Source organism: Misgurnus anguillicaudatus, chromosome 24 (genome assembly GCF_027580225.2).
Source record: "Misgurnus anguillicaudatus chromosome 24, ASM2758022v2, whole genome shotgun sequence".
Lineage (NCBI taxonomy): Eukaryota > Metazoa > Chordata > Actinopteri > Cypriniformes > Cobitidae > Misgurnus > Misgurnus anguillicaudatus.
Window position 1 is genome coordinate 14,690,572 of NC_073360.2, and position 17,768 is coordinate 14,708,339.

The 17,768-nt window shown below is 36.9% G+C and overlaps 1 protein-coding gene across 1 annotated transcript in view; it reads right to left on the reverse strand.

Moving 5' to 3' along the window:
• dpf1 (double PHD fingers 1) overlaps nucleotides 1-17,768 on the reverse strand; it is a 72,072-nt gene that overhangs the window by 32,538 nt on the left and 21,766 nt on the right. Inside the window, 6 exon segments of the mRNA XM_073863277.1 lie at nucleotides 541-672; nucleotides 3,256-3,334; nucleotides 6,444-6,533; nucleotides 13,675-13,802; nucleotides 14,424-14,531; nucleotides 14,617-14,777. Coding sequence (XP_073719378.1) covers nucleotides 541-672; nucleotides 3,256-3,334; nucleotides 6,444-6,533; nucleotides 13,675-13,802; nucleotides 14,424-14,531; nucleotides 14,617-14,777 — 698 coding nt within the window.

Sequence of the window (17,768 nt, forward strand, 5' to 3'; positions counted from 1 at the left end):
TAACTTTTATTTCTTTCACAAGCGTGCATAGTTGAATCTTGAACACAAGTATTAAGAAACGAAGTAGGGGCAATTTTGAGTTTGAATACAGTAAATAACAAATAAAACTCATAGCAATCAATGCACACGTACAGTATGATGTTTGTAAATCAAATCATTTTATTTCAGACAGATGGGGAAAGGAAAAGCAACCAAAACAGAAACACAACAAAAACGTATATTTATTATTGCATGAGCATGAGTAAGTAGTCGTTTTAAAAACTTTACATAATGATGACCCTCTCTCCCCCCGCTTCCCACATTTCTGGTTTGAGACCAAGAGGTTCAAAGGGCCGGTGCAGAGACAAATTTTTAATCCCAGAACCACCTTCTCTTCATTGGAAACACATTGAATGGGGCCGAATTAGGCAGCGGCACTGGCACCAGCACCGTGTCGGTGGAAAAGGGCTTTGAAAGTGAATCAACACTGTTAGAAGAGTGGTACTCTATGGGTAGTGTTATGGGTGTGTAGTACGTGGCTGTGGCGGATTCTGCGCTCACGTTTGTGGTTGTTCTTGCGCTGGAAGGGCAGCGTGTGCCGTTCGGAGTCTTCCTCACCTTCTTCGTCTGCCAGGTGTGTGTGAGTGTAGTGGTAACTCAAACCTGGACGGTTCTTGTAGCGCTTTCCACAAACTAAACATAAAGGACACACACTTTTACTGGACTACACAATGTAAAATAAAATGAAAATATCTGGTAACACTTTACAGTAAGGTTGTATTTGTTAATGCATTAGCTAACGTGAACTAACAATGAACAATAATTCTACAGCATTTATTCATATTACTTCATGTTAATTATAGCATTTAAAATTATAGTGTTGTAACTGTAAACATTTAGCCTAGAAATCTAGACGCACCCTAGCGGCCGCAAAATATATTTGCTGCCAGGGTTTAGTCTAGGCACTCACAATACACTTAACAGCTCCAAAAACCAAAATTTGGTCAGGCCAATCACATCGTGTGTAGCGTCTATGGGGCGGGCTTAACATGATGACGACAGAGCTGCCTGCGACGGTTCCTACTTGAAAACAAAGAATGGCTGCTGCTGCTGGCGAACAGCTTTCTTTTGAAGCGGCTTTGGTCGCGACTCTGGAGGAGTTAGACTTATGTTTTTCTTTGAGTGAAGAGCAAATAACCCTACTGAAGTCATTTTTAAGCAAGAAAGATGTGTTTGGAGTTTTGCCGACTGGTTACGGTAAAAGTTTGATATACCAATTAGCTCCACTGGTGGGGAAACGCAGGGGACTCATACGTCACCTTCTTCGTTGCTCTGATTGGTCATAGCGCTATCCTATTGCGTGTAGAGGCATTTTGAGGGACAACCTTATATCCCGCCCCTTGCATTGAGCCGTTTGTGTGAAGAGTTGCCAGACCTTACATCTTGATGTAGGTCTGGCTAACCAGGCTAGTAAACATTAGATAACGCTCAATAAACTAGCATGAATAAATGTATTGACATTAACTAACATTAACAATAATTAGAAAATATATTGTTCATTGTTTGTTCATGTCAGTAAATTAGGGCTGTAACAATAAATTCTGTAACGATTCTGAATCGCAAGGCTGCGATTCTGTGTTTCATGCGCAGCTTGTGCGTGTACTATGGCGTTTTGGTTAGTAGGAAGTCCTTATCATTTATCATTATGAGTCGGAGTCGTTTATAACGTGCCTTTAAAAAAGCAACACACGTTAAAAACAAACACTCAAAATAATATTTATCATCATGAAAATACCTGAAACAATCTGAAGAACAGCGATATAAATATTCTTCTAGATAATTCCTGGAATAGGGTTTGTAATGCTACTTCTTCTATGGCACAATGGGAGTTTCTGCACGAGAGCGCCCTCTGGCTTTTGGATGTGGCGGCATTTCATCATAATTCATTCAAATTCATTCATTGAGAAAACGCGCATTTGCACAATTAAACGTTACAGCCCTACAGTTAATGCATTTACTCATGCTTACTAATACAACCTTATTGTAAAGTGTTACCAAATAATTTATCAGAAACATAAAGCATTAATAATTTATTAGCATATAATAACAATAAAAATTTAAGTTCAGAAGCAAAACCCTCTAAGTGCATCTGACATGTTTTCTTGTAAATTAGCATTTTTATCAGGCTCTTATGTTTAGGTTCAGTCATTTTAACCTTAATGGCAATGATAAGGTTACTTGTCAGTAATTGTAATGCCTTGTTGTCACAAATGTCACAAATTTGACTGTATTTTGCAGCAAAACCCTTTAAGTACATGCAAAAATCATCACTTCTAAAAAAGCCTCCATTTCTCTTTACTGTTCTTTCTGAATAAAGGTAAAAGGCTCATAAATAAAAAACTCTTGGACTGTGACGTACGCGTGCCGTCGTTGATCCAATTTTTCTTCAGTGCACTTAGAGAACTTTGCTGAAAAATCAATGTGGTGTTTAACCAGCCTGATCTCACGAGTATTCGTACGTATTTAACAAGTTGGCTAATTCGTATTAATTTGTGCGAAGTGAATCGTACAAAAACGTACAATTATTATTTAAAAAAAATAAACAATAACAAAACCCCACCCCTAACTAACTAACTGCTAACCCCAACATCACAGGGGCAAAGCAAATCGTCACAAAAATGTATGAATTCGGTCGTACGAATTAATGCAAATTAGCCACCTTGTAAAATACGTACAAATTGCCATGAGATAGTGTTGGTTTAACGGATTCTGCCAACAAATCTGTATTTCTGAATGCTCTGAGGCCAAGATTAAGTGGATTTGAAGCAAAAATATTTGATGAATCTATAATACGTGCCAAGAGCATTCGGCCAATATAATTATCTAATTTTTGAAGGAGGTGGCGTTTACCAGTTTTTGCATCTGATTGCTTCAAATATTTTACTACAAATTGCTCTACAATAAAGTACACATTAAATGTTTTGTATTTTTATTTCATCTGTGTGTGTGTTTGGATAATTCTTAATTTTTTTAATATGTAAATTATAACAACATTAATTTGCCTTTAATTGTTACAAGGGGTTAAAAGTTACCCCAATAAAATTTTCACATAATTAAAATCATTAAAAGTCATGTGTTTATGTATAAATAAATGTTATGTCATATATTTTATATAATTTACATACTTTTTTACTATGTACTGTAATATGTCTACTATCCACTATACAGAAACGTACTACTTATATTCTGGGATGTTTTTATGTACACGCTACTTACTGTCACACACATATGGCTTGTCTCTGTCCTCTAGAGATGCTGGGTCCTGTCTTTTCCTCATTCCCCCAACACCACATGCCTAGACACATCACATCCGCACACATACACACAAACCATAAGTCAATTTGCAGTTGGCAACCAGTTTTTTGTACACAGGTGTGACTACAGAAGCATCACTATTTCGGCTTGTGTTGTCTCCGCCTCCCAACCCTACTTCTTTCTTCAAGCTTCAAGCAAATCCTCTTACACAGCATTAATTACACCTAGTACGCAATTATCACAGCATCTTTTCTGCACACTGCATGTTAACTGTGTGGGGTTTTTGAGATCTTACAGGAAGTAGTGCATCCCAATTAACAGCACAGAAGGTGAGAAGGCTTGAGATATCTGAGACATCAACAGGAAAAGACCTTTCTGTTTCTGCATTTGGCTAGACTGGCAAAACATTCAGAAAACCAAATTTGATTTCCATAGCGCTTTTCACAATTTTGCTTTTACGAATTTAACAGATAATCCAGAGTAGCAGAGACAAATATATAAACCATGAAAAGGTTGAAATATGATATATGCAATTTTTATGAAAATATGATTATATTAAATAATTGTATACAAGTGTTCCAATTTCATATAAATAAATTCTGATAATTTACTCACCCCCATGTCATCCAAGATGTTTTTGTCTCTCTTTGTTCAGTCGAGATGAAAATTTTTCATTTGTTCAGTCGAGATTTTTTGATGAAAACATTCTAGGAATTTCTTCATATAATGGACCTCAACAGTTCACAGTTTCAGTGCAGTTTAAAATCGTTGTAATCTCCTAAGACACAAGCTTTGTGTTTTTTCTTCAGATTTCTACCAGCTATTTTGGGGTTAGGAAGAACTAATAAATATAATAACCAAATATTTGTCTTTGAACATAAAGCAGTGTAATTGTCCACATTTGTGTACAACAGGTTCCAGTAAGTAGAATTAAGTATTATGGTGCAAACAACAAAAAATGGGATGTTCACATATGTGGACACACCAGGTCTTATGTTGAGTTTACACCAACCGTGTTTCAGGAGTCAAAATCGTGTCTACCGCGCCTAGTTTGCCGCTTGAACAGTTTGAATGCATTCGCGCGTGTAGAGCGGAGTAGACGCACGGAAAAAGCAAGCATTTGACGCGCGTCAGAGGCAAAATCTGCTTCTTGTGCTATGCGGTTGTCTGTTTGCAAGATGACTTATGTTGATTGTGCATTTATCAAGAGAGTTACCAGTTTGTATTTGGTAACCTTACTATGATTACTTACCACCTTTACTGATTGGTTAACGCGGCGCGAAATTCCGCCAAAGTTCAAATTTTTCAACTCGGGCGTCAGCCGCAAATTCACTTGAACCGCAAAATGCACAAATAGCACCATTCCCACGTACCATGCACAACGCCCAATTCGCGCCTTTCACGCGAGCAAGACGCGCGAATGAGGCGGAAACGCGTCTTCCGCGCCGTGCCAAACGCCTCTTCCGCGCTGCGGGACCTCCAGACGTGCGTCAACGCGTCTTCACATTGACTTAACATTGAAATCACGCCTCTACCGCGGTTGGTGTAAACGCAGCATTAGGAGGTTAATCTAGCTTTAAACGGCTCTGAACGATCCCAACCGAGACATAAGGGTCTTATCTAGCAAAACGATTATAATTTTTGCCCCAAAAATAAAACATGATGTACTTTTAAACCCCAACTTCTTGTCTTGCACTACCTTTGTGATGCACCAGAGTCACCTTACGTATTATGTAATCACATCGATAGGTCGAAAACGTGTGACCTTTCGACAAAACCTGTGGTTTAAAAGTTCATATTTAAATTATTTTTTAGCTAAAATGACGATAGTTTAGCTAGATTATACTCTTGTTATATGCCTTGGTTGGGATCAAGACCTTTTGAACAGTGGCGGCCGGTGACTTCTTTTTTCGAGGACGCTCGATGCGAAGTTCGTCACATGATGTATGTAGCCCGTGATGTGTGTGGTTCGTAATTTCAAAATATGTGTTCGGCGCGTCAAGTGATCCTATGTGCATCAAGTGCCTGCTGCAGACGCATCTAAAGGGTTTATGATAAAAGAGACGCTCGCGTTTGCCAGATACTCGCCTAATCACAGTTTATTGTTAAGGGGAGTGTCTTGTGTGTATTTTGTGAACGTACGCGTCTCTTTTCTCATAAACGATTTTGACATTTTTGAAAACACGAGCAACACATGTGACACTCCAAACACTTATTTTGAATTAGTGCCCCTCGGATGAGCACTCACGAGTCCCACTGCTTTTGAAGCTGCATAATACTGCAAACTGTTGAGGTCCACTAAAGTCCACTATATGGAGAAAAATCCTGGAATGATTTCCTCAAACTTTTCGTTTTTTTACTTGACATGGGGGTGAGTAAATTATCAAGCTTTTTTTTAAAAAAGTGGAGTAATACTTTAACAGTATCAACCACAATATAGGCAAATAGGATTGTTAAATTGATAAAGACGATCATATAACACATTTTTTATGTACAATATATATTAGCAGTACTAACTGTAAAAATAGTTATCTGTAATTGGAATCTGCTATCTGCTAGTGCTATTAAGCAAACACCCATACCAATTTTTGGGGTTTAAAGACACGCATCTATCCAAAGATTTATGTCGCTTCTGATTCAAGCCTTAATTAAAGATCAGCCAACTCACGTTTTCTGTGTGCTATCACTTGTGATGTCTGTAAAGTGGAATTAAAGGAAGTTTTTTATTGGTTTAGGTAAGAAGCTTCTTTGAATATCAACACAAAGCCACTGGAACGCAATGATGAAAGGTACGCAAAGATCAAACCAGAAGACATGCTAAACAGTCGTGAAAGATCAATGGCTGATGAGTTACAATGGCCTGCTTTGTTGAAACTCTAGCCTTGAGGAAACAGAAAAACTAGATGAAACAAAGACCCCATGGGGATGGCTGCCAACCTACAGGTCTGTGGCATAAAATCCAATACCATTACAGTAATACGAAAACCTCAGATTTAGATTGCGGGCCTAATCGCTCCCTAGATCATTGTGGGTAATCAGCCAGCTAACAATATCTGAGGCGAAACTAAATGTTTTATATTAGTATGATTCATATTAGTGACCACAAGATCGGGCGTCATGTAACGTGTGATGATGCTTGAGTGTTTTACCCGTCCTTTGGTGCGGTTCTTGCGTTTAGGGACATCTTCTTCTAACTCTTCTACATCCAGTTCATGAGGAAAGTCTCCCACCAGCAGCTTCTGTCACCAAAAGGAAAAGACCAGCACATGTGAGTCAGCTATACGCAAAAACTTATGTATTTTAGCATAATTAGGCAGATGCCAAAATGAAAACATTGCATACTGTGGCTGTTCTTATCTGAACATTGAAATCTTATTAATGTTTACACACATCAGGTTTGTGTGTATCTCGTTGAGTTTGTCCTGTTCATAATAATAGCAATACATTTCAGTGTTTGACTTTGAATATCGGATATTAATTCTTTGTTTACTTTTGTATGATAATGCTGTTAATATGCCTGATGTAATATAATATCTGGGTCATAAAGCAAAACCAGAGAATCACTGCTTTACACTACATGTTATTAGCTTCAGTAACAATAACTGGGACAATAAGAGACCCATTGAAAAAACTTTATGAGAGGGCCAGACATCTTTTATATTAGTTGGCCATCAACAGAAGCTTGTAATGAGCATAAACACACGGGAGATGCCGTGGATCAGCACTATTTGAGAATCTTAAGGGCCCAGTTGACGCCAGCACATAAAAGAAAGCAGTTTGTTACAATAAAAAGTAAACAGCAAAAACAAAACAGTTTTGAAAACCACTGTCATAAGATTTTCACACATAAATAGTACACATGTGCAGGCTCACATGAGGTTTGTGGACCTTTGCCACTTTCTGTGGCGGGGAAGAAATGTAAGCCATCAAAATCTAATAATTTACGTGAGAGGCACTCGGGCGAAGGAAAAATGTTGGCTGTTGTATGTTCTCCCGACAGCATGAAGCTTCTGTCATGCTAACACATTGACCCCAGGGGATCTTGAAAAACTTTCCATTATTTTACTCAAGGTCAATGAAAATCAGGCAGGACCAAAACATTTTACTGCTGATCGCTGTCAAAAAAGTGACGACATCCCAAGTGTTTTGTTTAATGCCATTAATGTTTAATCAGTGTATACCACTAGTCAACTAAATGAATATAACATGGCAAAGATGAATGCACATTTATATATTGATTCAATAGATTTATAGCATTTTGAAAAAAAATTGGATGTATTTATTGCATTTTGATTTATTGCACAGCTGGGTTTGTCCCTTTTTGACCCAATGCTGGTTTGAAATACCCAGCATTTTTTAGACGTTGAGCCTTGTGATATGTGACCGTGCATCACAAAACCAGTCTTTTTTATTTAGATTTATGCATCATGAATAAATAACGTTTTGATTGATGTATGGTTTGTTAGGATAGGACAACATTTGACCGACATACTATTATTTGAAAATCTGCAATCGGGTGCCAAAAAAATCTAAATATTGAGAAAATCGTCTTTAAAATTGTCCAAATGAAGTCCTTAGTACAATACATATTTGATATATTTATGGTAGGTAATTTACAAAATATCTTCATGGAACATGATCTTTATTTAACATCCTAATGATGTTTGACAGAAAAAAATATTGGTAACACTTTATTTTGATAGTCCACTTTAGACATTTTACCAATTATAAGTAACTTTGCAACTACTTATCAACTACCAATCTTTACAATATTAGTAGACTATCTACTAAATATCTTTTAAAACTTTATTGTGATGATCCTTCAAAAGATATTCAAGTATCTTTGCAGGTGCATGTCAACTTATTCCACTTACCCTAACCTCTTCCCTAACCCTAACCCTTACAGTCTACTAATACTCTAATGCCAGTTTGTTGAGATACAGTTGCAAATTTATGAAAGTTAGGTAAAATGTAGTTGCAAAGTTATTTATAGTTAGTAGAATGTCTAAAGTTGACTATCAAAATAAAGTGCTACCAAAATATTTTCGATAATTTTGACCCATACAATATACTGTTAAATATACATGTGCTACTTATGGCTGGTTTTGTGGTCTAGGGTCACATAAAAGACAACATGATAAAAAAAATGTTACTTTTAGTTTAAAAGTGTCATCATTTTATTCATCCACCTTGTACACCAACTACATAGCTGCAATTTGTACACTTTTCTGTCTTCAGGCTTTGCTTATTTCATGGCTAAATATATATTTTTCAAAATACTCATCATGTTATGCTCTTTGCTCTGATTGGTTTACGCCTTGACTCTGTCCTCAACTCCTGGAATTATATTCAAAACATCAGCTTATCCTCCCACCGCTTTCAGTGTCTCACAGAACTGTACAGCATACATGCAGAGCTCTCTCCACAACTCCACACAAAGAGTATACGCTTGACCACATTCAGATATTTTTCAATCTTTGGCCCCTGTAAGCGAATTCTCCATCACTGTCAGAACAAACCAACTTACCAACTACATTTGAAAACCCCTTAAGGCATACAGTGCTTCTTAAAGATCTATATCCTTTATACTCACTATACCACATTATAAATAACATGCTCAAACTCCCGGCCAAAGTAATCCGCATTGATTTATGATTTAATATAGAAGAACTATTTTATTGTTTATTTATTTTATTACACTTTCCTGCATTGAAAATGATGCCTGTGAAGCAAAATTACTGTAAAGGCGTAAGGATAAGGTCATAACCTGATTGGTCAGCTTTTCTTATGTGTATTTTGCCATCAATTTTGCAGACCAACTAAAATAATGTTGTGTGCTAAGCTAAATGCGCTACATATAAGGGTACTTTAACAAGTGGAAAACTCCTTATAAACTCATAAAATGTTTAAAAGAGTCAAAACAGCCCCATTTCTATGCACAAATGAAAGGCTCTTTCTATGTTTAAAAACTGTGTTATTTGTAGGGTCGTATCTTGTTATCTCTTCCTGTTTTTAGTTTATCTAGATGTCTTTGGAATGTGCTGCGATCATATTTCAGTCGAGTCGTACAATAATTAGTTTGGAAAAGGCAGAGACCCTCCTTTTCTGTGATCTTTATCTGCTTGTTTAGTGTGCACCATAGACTGTACATGGACATAGTGTCCGTGACATAGTGCACTTTTTGAAGAGCATTTTTAAAGCCCAAAGTGGGCGGAGCCAGCAGTCCCCATTCTAGGCAACGAGTAACTCCCGGATAACCAAAAATGGTCAAAAAGGCGGAACGTGGGTGGAGCTGAGGTCCTGAGGGTGCTGAAACCACGCCTGTTTAACTAAACGGAGGTGACAAAAATGGCAATCCACCTGTCACTTAAGTGGCCACTTCCGTAATTATAAAAAATTTTAAAGGTGCCATAGAATAAAAAACTGTATTTAACTAGGCATATATGAATAGTAAGAGTTTGTACATTGTAATGACATATCATGAGCCTCAAACGCGTTTGTTAAAATGCTAAAAAACAAGTTGTGACTGTTAAGTATGCGCTATATGCCAATTAATGCTATATGCTAATGTTTAGGCTGAAGTTCTACTATTGACTTTACAATTACGTTTTGCAGGTCCATACTGAAAAAAAAAACCCACAAACTTACCACTCAGAAACATCCATTAAAGGTCACGTTCTTCCTGATACCATTTTTTAAACCCTAGTTAGTGTGTAATGTTGCTATAATAGCATAAATAATACCTGTAAAATAATAAAGCTCAAAGTTCACTGCCAGGCGATATATTTTCTTCAATAGAATTCCTCTTTAAAAGCCTACAACGAACGGCCGGTTTGGACTACAGCCTATTTCCTGCTTTAATGACGTCAGTAAAACAGTTCGTTGACTTAACTCCACCCACAGGAATACGTCAGTCACCAGCTTTGGCTCAAACGGCTCTGCTAAGCTAAGCTGCTATCGGATCACAGCACACTAAACAAACTATACAATCAGAACTCGATACGTATTTCTAAAGGAGGGACTTCACATAGCAAGGAAGACATCAGTCTGTTTTAAGGACAGTGAAAACAGCGCTATACAGATTAAATTGTGTGAAAAACACCGTGGTTTTTTTACACGTGAAACATGAACACATGTTATATTGCCCACTATAAACACAATCAAAGCTTCAAAATCACAGACAGAACGGGAGCTTTAACAATCTCCAAATAATAAGTTGTTCCTCAAAATCTGTATTTTCGTCTGATACAGGCTCAAACATATAAGGTCTGTTTACTAATGTGAGCTTCTGACATGAGCCTCAGAGCAGAGCCAATCAGAGCAGAGCTCAACATTATTATTTATGACCCTTCCAAATAGAGCAAAAATGTTTGCTTTTATTCAAAGGACAAATCCTAGAGGTTTTAATGGACATGTTAAAAATGTCCGCAATTTTTGCAATTAATAAAGTTACATACCTTCTATGTTAATATCAAAGAACACTTTAACATACTATTTCAATGCATTCTTTGGCACCTTTAAAGCTTAATATAATTCAAACAGATGAGTTACAAAAATTTCACCTCCCTCACAGTTGTCATGAAGGGCAAAATTAGCTATGTAGACAAAAAAAACTTTTTTACCAGGCTGTAAACAATTCACAAGAGAGACCGTAAGGTTGCCCCTCGATGTGCACCAAGGTTTGGGTGGCAGCGTTGACACTTACTCAAATGAATTAAACTAACAGAGCAAACGCACAAAACCTGCCAAGTGTGAACACACCCTTAAATAAGTATAATAGAAAGCTATGTAAAAGGGTAGGACGGGAACAGTGGTGCGGAAAGCTGACAACTTTTCAGCTTCTGTAAGAACCTGGGACAGTGCAAGAAGCCGGTTCAGATGTCCGCTCCTATGGGATGGCGCACTCTAAAAATTGACTTTTATTTAAAGTGCTAATTGCATAACTGTCCACCCTTGGGATGGCTGTCATATTATGTGTGAATAAAAACTATAGCATGGCAGCTTAATCGCTGAAGGGTCAGTGCATTAGGGCCATCTTCACTCACATGTCTACAAACAGTCAAACATAAATATCTGTGAACCCAGAGATGTTTAAAATATGCAACCTTTCCCAGTCAAATCAATACAACAGCTTTGTCAAACGTGTTGACATGCACGCACAGATGTATACACGATAACACCAACACATTCACGCTCGCGACCGTGCACACGCTTTGTGGTTAACAAGGTAGTGTGCCAGTGGGGGCGTGTCGGCCCTGCAGGGATTTGTGTCACTGCCAATATGAGAAACAAATACGACGGATAAATGAGAAGGAAAGAAAATGGGAATAGAATAAAGAGGAGAGGAGAGCAAGCCAATGTTAGAAAGCAGACAGAAGCACTGAATGAAGTTGTGAAGCGCTAAACCAAACACTGGTAGTGAATGCAGATAAGACTGAGTGTGTCTGAGGGGGAATTCACTTAAGAATGAAACATGCCTGGAAAAAGCATTGTTCATCTGAACATGCCCTTTGTGCAGTGTGTCGCGTGATTCACCAGATGAATTATACAAATCGGGTAATAGTGCAAAATTAGCATTGATCGCAAACAGCACTGCACCAAAAGCACAGAGGTTTGTTAATAAAATGCAACCTGGAGCAATAATTTAAATAAACATTTGATTTTTGGAATTTAATTCTTGAGCTTGTGTAGTTTATAACAATATTAATAAGGGATGCCCTGATGCAAAATTTCTATGCCAATACCAATATTCAATTAGGCTGGTCACACACGTAAAAATTTTAAGCCTGATCTGCACCCTCGGCGAGCGAAAGGGGGCGTGACCTGATTAGTCTTTTACCGCAGTCTCCAAAAAAAAAAAAAACTGATGTGTGGTGTTATTGCGACTTATTTATTGGTACAAATCTCATCATTTTGAAAAGCGTCCTCCACTTAGCCAGCTAACCAGTACGTTGTGATTGGCCTGAATACCTCTGAAGTCAGTGATGCTCCTTACCATGTTTGGAAGATAAGCTCACAATGCAGTGCTGACAGGAGTTAACTCTTTCCCCGCCATTGGCAACTGAGTTATCTAATCTATTAAGAGGAAACATTTGCATGACAGAAAAATTTGTTCCTGGTGAGTTGTTATGTTAATCTGTAATACTTACCCAATTTATAAAAAAGCCAAAAAATTATTTACTAATTTTAAGCTATGTGTATGTTTTGATAATCGTTCTGAATCTGATCTCTAACAAAATTCCTTCATAAAAATGCAATTCTTTTCAGCTTTTTGCTAAAAAAATGTGTATTTTTTAAGAAAAATACCCATATTTAAGAGTTTATAAGCAGAGAAAAAATATAGATAGGATGTTTGTTTGTTTGTTTGTTTATTGTTTGTTTGGTCTGTTCTTTCATTTGATATATTTGTATGTTTATATATTTTTTAGAAGAAAATTTTCATGCAAATAAAGGCTGACGAGGAATGAGTAAATATCATATAGGTAGTAAACCTTATCAATACGAGCCAAATCTGATCCAGAAAATGCCGATAACCAAGCTGATCGATCAACTTTACCAGCGTGGCTTGAGCATAAAATAACAGATTGGTAAGTTAAGGATAATAAAACATAAAACCATGTCTGCATTTGTGATCGTAGAAACCACAAATAACAAGCGCTACTCTACACTGCACAAAACTTGTGTTTGAGTCAAGGTTTAAATAGTCAGAAGGGGTCTTACACTAAAGAATGTGTAAAATCGGAAAATAGGTGTTCTTTAAATTTTTAAAACTAGTAATAATATAAGTATACCTCAGGGATCATAATAAAAAACACGTCACGGCCTCAATTATCTTTGATTATTATTTGTCGATCCTCTTTTGTGATAATATTTTGTAGTCATTGTCCTGGGCTTGTCTTTATAAATTTCAGTTTCACATGCTTAAATTTAAAGCCTACTCTAAACACACCAATACAACACAGAATACAGATTTTTAATGCATCTTGTTGTTCAAAGAGAGACGTCAGTTGTTCAAAGTTGGACATCGTTTTCGACCACTACTGTATAATATAGTTACTGTATTGATTTAAACTGGGAAAACATAACAATAGGGACTAGTGCTGGGCAAAGATTAATCGCGATTAATCGCATACAAAATAAAAGCGTGTTCTGTGTGTAATTATTATGTTTATATAACACACACATTCATGTAAGTATTTAAGAAACATTTACATGTATATATAAATAAAACATTTCTGAAATGTATACATGTATGTGTGTGTGTTTAAATATACATAATAATTACACACAGTACACACACATATATTATGCAAAATTTAACTTTATTTTGTATGCTATTAATCTTTGCACAGCACTAAAGGCACAATAATTGGAACCTACCTGGCATTCACTCATAGGTTCCTCTTCCTTTGTCTCGACCTTCTTATCCAGCAGTTCTCCACTGAGAAGAGACTCTAGCACCGGACCTTCAGGAACGCCGCCTTCCTTCTTAAGCGCTGCCTCATAATCTGAACACATAGTTACAATACAATATTAAATACTGTCAAAAATGTCATAACTGACTGGATGAGTGATAGATGGGAAAGCAGCTATGTTTCAGTGTGTTGTTAGACAGTAAGTCAATATTGGAGCATACTAACACATCGTAATATTGAATCTCGACACCACAGACCTCTTTGTGGTATACTGTGTTTACATCCTAGCTGTATATGTTACACCAAAGAAGACAAAGTACTAGAGAGACGCAGTCCTGCAGAGATTGCTTTCATTTCGGCTCGACACCCCTGTCATCAACATTTTCATGATGTACTCCTGAAATGATTCAGGTATGGAGGCTGATCCTAAACTCTGCAGGACCGCGACCCACCAAAAGCAGAGTCTGACACCCCTACTTTACCCTAAAAAAAATGATCAAGGTAACTTAGGTTGATTCAGCCTATATAATATAAAAATAAAGTAAGTTAGGAATTAAACTCAAAATTACAAAAGCTTAAAGCTAGCTCACTTAATACTTTGAACATTATAACTTGGAATTTAATAATTAAAAAAAGAGCACACCTGTCCAAGTAAATGTTTATACAATACATGCTGTCAAAAACAACAAAGTCAAATTATTAAATGTCTCTCACCAATTTTAAACTCAATAGGTCCAAGACGCGGATCATCTAAGATGTTTAACCGTCTTTTCTTTCTCCAGCAGCGTGCAGGGTAGGTATACAACTGCCCGGGAGCCACGCCTGGGTCGAACAGAACCAGAGATGGTTATGCAACACGAACCTTGTCCAAACCATCTGTGCAATTTGTTAACGTGTAAATTTACACCTGGCCCCCGATGGGTCTTCTCCATCCATATGTAGCAGTTACTCTGTGCTACGCCTGTCTGTGAGTCGAGGAAGGGCAGACGCATGGAGCGCTCGGCGCATAGTCGAGCATTATAACTGCGGCAGTGCTCGATGGCCTCGCGGTAAAACTCCTCACCGAGGCTGGAAACAATACAGAAGAGATGTGAATATTAAATAAGGACATTTGCTTTGACTTTTTTGCTGAACAGCTTAAAAGTAAAAAAAAACTATTTGTCATTTTGGATAAGTCTATATTTGAACTGATGTAAGATTTTAATAAAATTTTTGGCAAAATAGTAAAAAAAAACATATAGACTAGAGCTGTCACAATTATGAAATTTGGCTGACGATTAATTGTCTGATTAATTGTGACGTGATTACGATACATTTCCTGTTTTAAGGCTTTGACGATTATGACGATTAATTTTTTTTTGCTTTGACATTTAATTCCTATACATTTTTTGGTTTGTTCATGAAATAATTTTCACAAATTGTTGTGATTATTTAAATTAAATATTTTGCAAGGTTTATCTGGCAGTAAATATTAATACACATAACACATATTTAAAAGTAATCTGATACTGTCTCTTTTATACAGGCGCTGGAGCTCCCCCTTGTGTTTTTCAGAGAGATGTGCAATCATTGCGGTGATCGGAAATCATCAATGAAGTCAAACAATCGCGATGAGACGATTATTTAATCATTGTGACAGCCCTAATATAGACAATCTAGTTTGCTGGTCTTAACTGCTTTAGGTTAGTGTGGCTTGGTTTTCCATCCTGACTTAGCTGGTGTTTATCTGGTTCAGTTGGTCACCTAGCTTGGGGTGTGTTTCCCAAACAACAATGTAACTCATTGCTGAACGACCATAGTACAATGCATCGTTGGATAAACAAACTACCTTGTCACGACTGTTTCCCGAAAGCATAGTAACTTTGTCGCACATTCGTCGTTTGAACCATGTTGGTTTAACAACATAGTTGATGATGTCATGTGGGAGGTGAAGTACTAATTAATCTGTGCAAATCGATTAAATGTCAGATTATTGCTGTAAATAACATAAACTGCATCGGAAGACTGATTTTGTTATCGTGATTTAGTTATCTGTTGTTTATTTTCAAGATATTTAATTCACACGCAAATTCCCTCTCACGCCACTCCTCCCAGGGATTCTCCAGGGTCTTAAAGCTCGTAGTCTGCGGACATGCGCAGTTTTCAAATGCAGCGCTTTCATTCTGTTTACAAATTTAAAGACGTATAATAAAATTGCAATATATTTAGAATGATGGATATAGACTGTACTACGTTTTTTGCTTATTTTGTTCAAAAGCATGATCAACGTAAGTCTACATATTATAATAACAAGGAACGATGCTTCTAACGACAGGTGAAGAGCTGTCGTTCCAACGACACAAGTTAGCGATGCAGTTTGCGAATGTTCATTTGAATGATGGTTTCGGGAAACACCAAATCGTTGAACGATGTTAGTAACGATGAAACTTGCGATGTTCGTTGGCTAATGGTGCTTTCGGGTGTCCAAACAACAAGATGTTTTTTTCCAACTATGAAATTTTATGTTAATTGAATTATGAAGCTCAATAAACATCTGCCATATCAAATTAAAAAATGTGCTTTGCAATACAGAAACAAAAACAAATAAGATGACAACACACAAAAATAATTTCTTTTAACACATGGCACCATGGAAACAGGCAAGCATTTATGATTCATATGAGAAAGCACACAGTCAACAGTTCTGTGCTCTCGAGCATGTTTGCATGCATAAACCTGATGAGGACAAAAGTACTAAACTGAGATTTTATTGCTGAAACTGCAGAGAAAACCCTGCTAACCAAACTGCTGTATTAGTAAAATGACGAGAGTAGCACATATAATACATTCATAGGGAATAAAATCAAATAAAAATTTTTTACATGAATGTACAAAATAATAATCTGATTATAATGTAAATGGAATATTGTACATTCTGTAAAACAGTTAAGTAATCGTGTTTGATCCTAAAGGGTTTGAGATAATGACCGTCTGACTGTACATTACTCCGCATAAGACTACTTATCAAATAAATATATGGACTTGAAATATTGATTTGAGGGCCATTATCAGGGTGGGCGGGGCTAGTGTGGGCACATTGTTTCTTGCTCTGTAAATTGTTGCCATGGCCCTGGGTGAAATTGTTTTATTATGTGAGAAAATAGACATCACAGAGTGACAAGAGGGCCATTAAACATAGCACTGCAGTGTAAGAAATCTGGAAATTGCTTGACGGCCAACCATCATTACTGTGAAATATTTGACTGCAGAATGCTGCAACTGACCAATCAGAATCAAGTATTCCATTAGACCATTTAATTATGTATGCAAATGTTACAAATATAAATGTTTATGAAGTGTTACTCAATAGCATCAATACATTATTCTTTTGATCATTTCAGCATAAGTAAATGGCAGTTTTTTTTTAATTAGCTTCTTGGCATTTTATTATCGGCAGTACAAATAGGAATAGTTTATCCAAATATGAAAATTTTGTCATAATTTACACAACCTGATAAAGTGAATTAATGTTGTTGACGTGCCGCCATATTTCAATACTCTACGTTGAACAACCACAACACGATGCAACTAGCTAGTCATGACTGTTTCCCAAAAGGAAAGGGAGGCACAAGACGGCTCTGATACACTTCGAGAGTCAGATTTGGTTTCCGCTGATGTGCTATTATTTATTTTTTTAACAAAAAACACCGGGATGGATGAATGAAGCAATATTACATCATGCAACAACGTCTGCATCCCTAAACAAACCTGGCTAGCAAACTGACTGAGGCTCGAAGTGATGATAACTCGTTAATGATGTAACAGTACAAATACTTTGATTGGTGAACTTGTCCGTTTTCCCCTTCCAGGACAATGAATAAGAGCCTCGGGCGCAAGACTAACCACTCAACCTATAATAAATAACTCAACCGAGCAAAATGTTTACTGCAACAAATTCAAACATGCAGGGTGTTGGCTAATTTACTCCAAAAGTCGAATAAAACAAAGAAATGAAGGCAGTTACATACTGGTCTGTCAGTGCCGGGTGAAATCAATCTTGGATGTGTGAAAAACCACTAA